The 9649-nt window shown below is 32.5% G+C and overlaps 1 protein-coding gene across 2 annotated transcripts; it reads left to right on the forward strand.

Moving 5' to 3' along the window:
- Positions 1–552: 552 nt before the first annotated feature.
- LOC105133169 (protein CURVATURE THYLAKOID 1C, chloroplastic-like) lies at positions 553–6511 on the forward strand. Of its 2 annotated transcripts, XR_843737.1 has the most exons (8): positions 553–735; positions 3042–3153; positions 3895–3989; positions 4307–4393; positions 4939–5001; positions 5206–5243; positions 5413–5848; positions 6030–6511. XR_843737.1 is itself a non-coding variant. In XM_011037030.1 (7 exons), exons 2-7 carry the CDS (start codon positions 3051–3053, stop codon positions 5465–5467), a joined length of 441 nt encoding a protein of 146 aa, XP_011035332.1. In that variant the 5' UTR covers positions 553–735; positions 3042–3050; the 3' UTR covers positions 5468–6510. The 2 variants fall into 2 exon arrangements, 1 of the variants encoding a protein (XP_011035332.1); XM_011037030.1 differs by having other exon boundaries at positions 5413–6510.
- The last annotated feature ends 3138 nt before the right edge of the window (positions 6512–9649 follow it).

Below are 9649 nucleotides of genomic sequence, written 5' to 3' on the forward strand. Positions count from 1 at the left end.
CTCAATCTAACCCAAAACTTATTTTTTCTCTTGCCACCAAAATATAAAAAATAAAAGCATTCATAAAAAATAAATCTTACCTAAAATATAACAATTTTATGTTTTAATATAGACTAAATATATAAGTATTCTTCTTTTACCTAATCTATAATTTAAAACAAACCCAATATTTTTATTTTATATTTTTCTTTTAATTTTAATACTCAATTATCTTGCATGAAGTGTCATTCATAACTTGTAAATTTTGAATTTAATAGAAATGAATAACCACGAAAGATGTTAATAGAAATGAATAACCACGAAAGATGTTGATGTATTAGAAGTAAAAAAATTTAAAATTATTTTAATATATTTTTAAATAAAAAATTATAATTTTAAAATTCTATCTCGATCAGTTAACCTAGATCTAAAGCCGGTTAAAAAAACCAGCAAGGAATTTAACTCGGAAAAACTCATCGATCTAAAGAGTTGACCAGAAATGGGAACACCGAGACTTTATTATTATTATTATTATTATTATTATTATTGTTATTGTTATTGTTATGTATTAAGAGTCTTCCAGCGAGAGCAGCCACACCCCGCAAAAAAAATCTAATCTCTTCCTCCTGCCAATCCCTTTTTCACATAGTCTAAATCCTTCAATTGAAGCCACAACAGTTGCAAAGAAAGGTTAATCTCTTCTTCCTAAGCCACGCAAAAGACTTACAGTCGAGCTTTGATTACTTTCAAGTTAAGGCAAGTAAACTTCTCCATGAATTTGTCTTTGTTTCATGTACTGTATTATCTTTTTTTGAAAAGTTATGCCTCCCTTGTTTATAGTCTTTCCTATTTGAGTATTGGTTCCAGACTAAGATTATTGAATTTGGGTCTGTAAGATTTTCTAAAGAAAGTACAAATAAAGACCAGGTAGCAGTACTGTAAGTTTCTTGGATAATTAACGGCGCGGATTATCCAAATGTAACTTCTTGTTAGTTGATAGGCTTAACTCTGCATTGTCGTGCATCAGCGACTGTATTATTATGTTTCCTAGAAAATGCAAAAATCTGGCATTGGCTTAAATTTCTGTTCTAATGTTAGAACTGGGAATTATGGTAAAGCCTTCGGCAGTTTGGTTTGGGTGCTAAGTTGGCTTGTTTTTCATGAACAAAACACAGAAACTTATTTTATGATCTACCTAAAAGTCTCGAAACAAAATAATAATGTACACAGGATTCTTCATCAGGATATTGGATGACTCCTTTTGCTTTTCCATATCTTGTCATTTATTTCCTTTTTTCTTGGTATCTTCTACATGGGTCCTGCTATAGAAATCTTGACAAGGCATAACATACATTCCTCTGGAAGGTCTGGGGAAATTCTGGGTCTCTCCTTATAATCTACGGACTGTATATATAAATACAGTGGTATCAATCAAAACCCAATCAAGAGTATTCTGGGAGTGATTTGCATGGTCCATTAATTAGTCCTTTGCTAGAAAGTATGATAGGATGGGGTTTAAAATAGTGGTTTACACATGACTCATTGTAAGTGAGGGACAGGACAGGACAGGACAACATATTAATTGATGCAGTGAAAATGGCTAGAAAGTATGCATACCAATAATGCTTGCCAAGTATAATATTACTTTTATATTTGCCATTTGATGTTGTTATATCTAATTTGATAATTTCAAAGATATTTACTTGTTAAACATGCATGATAATCTTTGTGTTATTGTACTCGTAACATACTGTGGTCCACTGTCACTTTGATAAAAGGGGCAAGTTCATGCAGGATATCCATGCAACATCTTATTAACTGATGCTGTGAAAATTGCTAGAAAGTATGAATATCAGTAATGCCTGCCAAATATAATATTACTTTTATATTTTCCATTTGATCTTGTTATATCTAATGCGATAATTTCAAATGTATTGTTAATTAGGTAAATATAATGTGATAATTTATGTTTGATTGGTTTAATATAAGTCTTTAAAATGTTATCTCATGATGGTAGTACTCCTAATAGTGATCCTTTAACAACCCAATCATCTCAACCTTCAATTTTCATGTCAAGTGTTGGTAGAGGAAGAACATATTTGGCATGGGATCATGGTAGAAAAGCTTTTGAACTTGGTATTGAATGTAAAAAAACCAAATTGGCATGCTTATATTATGCCAAAGTTTTTGTAAGTGGTGGTACTAATCAATTTAGCAGCATCTAGCTTGAACTAAAGGAGAAGTTGAACAATATCATAAATATCTTCTTGATGTTTGACGTCTTATGCTTTTGAATCAAGGAAATGTTGAAAAGAAAAGAAGAGTTAGAGAAATACAAGCAGATTTCAATCTATTTAGTGCATAACAAAAAAAACATGTAGAAATGATGATTAGACATTTAATACTTAGGTGTTTTATATAAATGTTGTATTGAAAGTTTTTTTTTTTTTTATTAACTTAGGGTTTTTTATTGAAAGTTTTTTTTTTTTTATTAACTTAGGAGGTTGTATTGAAAGTTTTTTTTTTTTATTAACTTAGGATGTTGTATTGAAAGTTTTTTTTTTTTTTTATTAACTTAGGATGTTGTATTGAAAGTTTTTTTTTTTTTATTAACCTAGTTGACTTGTGAAGCAGTTACTGGGGTTGATAACTAAAACAGGTTTAAAAGCTATAAAACTAGACTGGGTTTAAAAGCTATAAAAAAAAAACTTTTGAAAAGCAACTTCACAATATTAAACACTTAAAAACCAAAATTTGTACAGTGTAACTAAATTTAAACCACAGGGACCTCCACTGCCTAGAAACCAAAATTTGTACAGTGAGTTGCTCCGGGTAGGCATTAGGCGAATGCCCTGCCACAATTAAAAAAAAAATGAAAAACATTTATGGCACTTAGACTCTCTCTCTCTCTCTCTCTGCAACCAGAGAGGTACAAATATTGAACCTCATTTTTCTTATTTAAACCATGGAATATAATCTTTGCTTTCTCTCATCAATTTGGACCTTATAGTAAAAACCCGCTTCTCAAAATTTGATCTTGTCTTTCTGTTGTTTTATTTTAGGAAGAAGACATGGCTTCCATAATTGCAAGCTTGCCTTCTCCACCATTGTTGGTTCATGGTAAAAGGACCCTTTTCAGCACTCTTCAAACGCTCCCACTTTCTCCCATTAAAGGTAAGCATTATAGATTTTAAACGATCTACTTAATGAGCTTTATGGTTCAGTTCAACTGTTCAACTCACCTTGCTTGTAGAACCTGTTTGTGTTCATTACCAACTTTTTAGGGTAGAAGTACTGCAAGTGTAATACGGTGAGCTTGTACATGTTGAGATTATGTCTAAGATGCTACTCTTTGAGACCTGTATTATTGAAAACTAAAGCAGTATCATGGGCATGAAGGGTATGCTGTTACCTTGGTGAAAAGTGGGGATCTTACTGATGTTGAAAACATTTAAATTTAAGATCCCATGATCGATTCAAAACGAGTGAAAATGAGAACACGAGTTGGAATTTTATCATACTTTTAAGTGATAGGCTTTTTTATAAAATGATTTATGGTGAGCTGGAAGCAACAAACTATCAGTTTCTGTTAGAAGAAAAAACCATGGATGATGCTTTTGGTGTTTGTCAATGAGGTAGATTTTTTTTATCACATATCAAATTTATGGAAGTTTTCAATTGTTGATTCAGATTTTTTTTTCTTTTTTGTGTTTTTAAGATTCAACATTGTATCTACAACATTTTGCACATTAGTGATTTTAGCAATGGACTATACTTATGAAGTCTGTTGCATGGCCGAGGAACTATTTTGTTTTTGAAATATTGTAGCAAGTTGCTGTAGTTCACTCAGTTAAACTTGTTATGGTGTTGATGCTTGCGTTTTTGTCCTTGAGTCTCGATAATTGTGCTCTGCAGACAGACAGAACTGTGTTTCTGTTGTTGTGAGGGCTACTGGGGAAAGCTCTGAGTCATCACCCCCCCTCGGGATTGTTAAATCTGTTAAAAACATAGTGAGTGTTCATCTCCCTCTCTCTCTTGCTCTATGATTGTGTTCTCATCATAGCCAAAATGTGGTCTGCTTGATCATTTATATATTTGTGGCTTCTTTTATTTTCCTCTTGTGATTGTAGCATCTTATATTATGTAAAGCTGGAATATTCTCAAGTTTGTTGACAATAGACAAGGATGTTTATTTATTATGATGCATGGGATGGTTGGTTGTCATCCCTCAAAATAACCCTTGCTTGTCTTTTTCTTTGAACTAAAATCATTTTCAGCCATCTAAAGTTTTTGATTTTTTGATATATCCTTGATTGATATGAAACAGTGGGATGATTCCGAAGATAGGCTGGCTCTTATCGGTTTGGGGTTTGCAGCACTGGTAGCCATTTGGACGTCGGCAAAACTCATCCCGGTGATATATGTGACTCATTCTTTTTTAATATTATAGAAAGCAAAAGTGATTTAGGGGAGAGGTCTTGAAATAAAAAAATTATTCAAGTTTATTACTAAACAAGTACCATATAAATTGATGGTGATTTAAAGTTTTTATATAGTCATCACTTGAAACACCCCGAGTTTCTTTCCTTTCCTTTTCCTTTATCGTAGATCAAGTTATATATTAACACTTACCTTTACTGGTTCAGGCAATCTGAAGCTTTATGACCATCTGATTTCAGAAGTGCCTTGGGATTGTGTAAAGAAAACCAAATTTAGAGTTATAATGTGGCATGACTGTGCTCAATTTCATGTGGATAAATCTCTATGCTTATTGGAAAAATCTAAGAAAGGAGACAAACCATGTGCATGATAGCCTTCTTATTTTCATGATATTTGTAGCAAACTTTTTTGGAATTAAATGCCCAGCCTATATATGTCAGCACACAGCTTATCATTTTTCTGGCTTCCACCATAACAAGAATTCTAATTATTTATTTTTGCTTTCCTTTTTATGCACAGGCCATTGACAAGTTGCCTGTTGTCCCAAGCGTGCTAGAATTGATTGGCATACTTTTTTCTTCAGTAAGTAATATACCTCAACTTATGGTTTCTGAGAATGTGCGAGCAAATGAAAAAGAACTTTTGAGCTCTTGCAACAATTATTTGTGTACCAAATGATTCCTAAAAAAATAAGCTTTCTTTACTATTCTCGCCTATTGATTACCTCACAAAACGTCATTTGTCTTCTATATATCATACTGACTTAAGCTTTTCCATCCATTCCAGTGGTTTATATATCGATATCTTTTGTTCAAGCCCAATCGGTAAGTAAAACCAATGACTATTTGGTTTTGTTGCTGTTGATGTTTCTAAAATATTCCTTGGTTCGCATGAATTTTATTTGGTTTATGATGTTCAACGTGTGATTAAAACTGGATTAATATGTTATTCGAAGTTTGCAGCAATATATTTTGTGTTCCTTTTGGCTCACAGGGAAGAGCTATTCCAGATCATCAAGAAGTCAGTTGCCAATATCTTAGGCCAGTGAATCATGCTTTGAAATGTAGTCAAGTCGTGTACCTTTAGAGCTTTCCCTGATTGGCATATCGTGTATCTATATGGGTGGCAATGACCAGTTGACCTACACTTTCATTTGGTAGTGGAAGTTTTTGATGCATCAAGTTTAAGCAATTCTATGTTCATTTTCTGGCACTCGTCTATTATCATCATTCAAACATATTGGATGTTCATAACAGGACAGTTGGGATGAACAACATGTCAGCACATAGTACAGAGGTAAGTTATTGAAACATTGTTAGCAGAACTTTGCCTATAGTTTCTCGTGTATGGCATTTGAGATGAAAGGATATCAGAAATTACTTGGGATAAATAAATTTGAACCTTCAAATTTATCCAGTATAATAGGGAAGTGAGATTGGTGTATGTTCTATGGTGTTGTAACCAGGATCCGAGCTCCAACTACTGGCCAAATCTTACATATATTGTTACGTTACTTGTATGTACATGAGATATATGGAAAACACAGCTTTCTATGGTAGAGACTTTAACCAACTGAAGCAATAGCCTCACTTCAAGATGAAATGTTTCAGTGTCATCTCTGCAATGCGCAATTAGATTTCACTTTTCAGGTCTTGCCTTGATGGTGCAAGTGCTAGGATATTCGAACTGACTCTCTACAACAACTATCGCTGATGAAAGCAACTCCTCAGCAATGCAAAAACATGGAGATCAAGTCGCACTAGTTTATAGGTCAATTGACAAACGAAGGAGCAGAAACTTATAAGCACCAGGGTAACAAAAAAGACACTTCAACATTTAGATGCACACAACTTGCTATTTCGTGTTGAATAGAAAACTGGACTCGCTTGTAAAGCCTCATCTATAACATGTGCTATGAGAGGGGTTAGCAGAGGTGAAAATGATGAAGAATCTCGCTGTATGTTTCCTCCAATGAGCCAAATAGAGTTAATCATGAAGATTTGAAACAGATTAGTACTCGATATGAAGGTGATACTTCAGAATAAAAGGTCACTGATCTCAGAATACTTATATTAATCCACTGCTTTTTTTATATATTAATTCTTTTTGGGGATAATAATGTGTGCTCCATATTTTTAATCAGCTTTCAATGAAGTTGACGTTTTCAAGTTCTTTCCACCAAACTCCCAAATATCAAATTGCTGATTCTATTTTTAGCTAGTCTTAGGCAGACTTCCTAGAGGATAGATTTATTGGAATAGCATGGATTGTAATGTTGAATTGCTGACAAACTTTCAGAGTGGAAGTTTCCTTCTGTTTCTATTTAGAATAACGAAAGTAAGAGTCGTACCTTTAATTGTTCCAAAAGTGATGAGCTTTCCAAGACAACCTCGTAAACATGTCAAAACAAGTCTGTGCTGCTCCATCAAGACACTTTCATTGCGTCCATGGTTCAGATTTTGGTATAGGAAGCAGATCTTGTGGACAATATATGTCTTTCTCGTCGCACATCAAGTCATCTCATCAGGTGAAAACAGCGCACCATCCAGCACACGAACTTAGAACTAGCAAATTGACAAACAAGATCAGTATGAAAAGGCAGGGAAGGAAACATGAACTCTAACTGAATTCACCTGATTAGCATAAAGAAGCTCAGAATTTAAATGAAGCGGGAGATAGATAAATGGAAGCTATAGCAGACACAGACCAACATAAAGTGCAGAAAATAAAGGGAATCCAAAAGTTCTAAGCCTATGCAAGAAAACACAGCAATGAACATAAAGATGGAAACTTGAACTACTGCGATCAAGATGATATTCCAAGAAATAATTAGAATGACAAAAGTCGAAGCTCATTGAGATGTAGATGCATTTTCATTATATCGGCATTGATAATACGCTCTTATAATCAATCTGAATTAGAAACAACAACCTTGATGTTCTTGCCAAATACCTAGCAAAGACACCACTTGAGTCAGTATGTGAAGAAACTACTCACCACTTGATGTTTCGTGAACTCATGAATTTCTGCACCGCTCCTGTTTTAATCAAATAGTTCTTGAAATCTTCATTATTTTTTTGGATTCGTGAGAAGATATGGCTCGAGGTTACAATAGCATCAGATGAAGCAGCTTTCTCCTGCTGTATGCAGGCTTTGGATTTACCATGATTTCCCCATAAAACATCCATTCCCAGCTCGCTTCCTCCCAAATTCTTGCAGTTGACACATTCAGTAGCTTCTCTCCTCACACCCTCATTCTCAACATTATTATGACAATCAGCACAACTGCACTCCTCACAACATGATCCAGAAACAAAGCGCCCACAGTACCTGCCCATTCTTGTAATAGTTTTTTACTTGTTATAGCTTGAATAATTTGTAATTTATATCCTATGTTTTATTCTCGCGATAATATTTAGTAAATAATTTCTAAATATTTATAAGATTATCGATATTTTTCAATGACTGAAACTGATATTAAAAATCACAATTTTTCCATTATTATTTTTTTTTTAAGAAAAACTAACCATCCCCTCCTCTTTTATCCTCCATTTTCTCTTGAATTGCCTAGAGATTTAAAGTCTGTGGATAAACTGAACCCATCAGATATGGTTGTAGCTTCTTGTGGGAAGAAGAACGATGGTGGACACTGAAGCATTTCAAAATTATTTGCTAAAAGATGCTGATGAAGTTGAACGACTGTTAACCAAGGTATGTTTGCAATGGTAAAGAATGTTGGAGCAAAAAGGCAACAAAATACAATGGGTGATGATCCTTCAGTTTCTTGTGGATGAGATCCAGGTGGTAATTCAGAAAAGGATATGACAGATTTGAAGAAAATTAGTGGAAATTGGATTTGCATGACTAAGGCATCCAACTGAGAGGTGGATTAAGAAGAAATTAGCACCAAATTCCTCGCATGCAGCTATCTGGGTGGGCAGTTCAAGCAAAGCTTAAATTCATAATGTTTCTCTTTCCTTGATGACGGTTATTGAAGTGAATCAATATCATCATCATCATCATCATAATCACTATCTGAATGGACCAGTCCAAGCAAAGCTTAAATTAACAATGTTTCTCTTCACTTGATGACGGTAATTGAAGTGCACATTATCACTATCATCTCTGCCTCCTCAAGCTTCTCTCCAATTTTTTCCCATATCTTAACCTAAAAAATAACTCATTTTCTATTTAAATTCTTGTTGATGAGATAAAGAAGTCTTTAACTCTTATGTTAAAAATAAATAATTTAAAAAAAAATCAAACCTTATAATTATTTTAACCAACAAATTATAGTTATTAAATAAAAAAACCTCTACATATTAAATATAACAAATTAAAAACTGAGGACTTAAAAATAAAATACTCACTTGTTAGTTATAATGAACCAAGAACCATAAATATAAAAATGAACTCTTTAAAGATAGTTAATTTTTAATAAATTTTTAAAAACTTTCCATAAGAAATCACAAGTAAGAACAATGATAAAGCGAGGAAAGGGAAATGGCTGGAATTTTTTCATTGTAAATAAAAACTGAGATTTAATTTATTTTATAAATTTCAAAAATCACATATAAAAACCAAATTAGTATTTTGATTTGTTATGTTTATTTTATATTATATTTGATTTGTGGGTTGTTTATTTAGAAGCAAAAATCAAATTATGAGATTTATTGGTCTCTTGCTTAAAAATAATAATATGATTTTAATTTGAGTATAGAATCTTTGTTCTTCAATAAAAGAGAAAGAAATTGTATATGAAGAGAAAGAAATCATGTTCAAAAAAAGATTCATATATATATATATATATATATATATATATATATATATATGAGTAATTTGGTTATTTAATCAAATTTAAAAATTTGTGTTACTCTAGAATGTAAACTCTAATTTTCCAAATTAAATTATAGCGATTTAGTGTAAAACATGTCAAAATATATGAAATTACAGGTAAATTTTTCATATTTCAATTAGGGATGAAACAAGTAATTTAGCAATTTCCAATTCTTAAAAAAGAAAGAGTAAAATCAAAATCATTCATATCAAATTCAAAACAAATACTAATAAAACAACTAATGTGAATTGACACGACTAAAAGATTGATGTCTTCTCCCAAATGCAGGAGTGTCGAAGTAATAAATAACCCGACAAGACCGGGGTCGAACCACAAGGAGGTTATTTGTACAAATTATAAATAACAATAATACAACAACAATAACAATAACAA

This window comes from Populus euphratica, unplaced genomic scaffold (assembly GCF_000495115.2).
Source record: "Populus euphratica unplaced genomic scaffold, PopEup_1.0 scaffold42.1, whole genome shotgun sequence".
Taxonomy (NCBI): Eukaryota; Viridiplantae; Streptophyta; class Magnoliopsida; order Malpighiales; family Salicaceae; genus Populus; species Populus euphratica.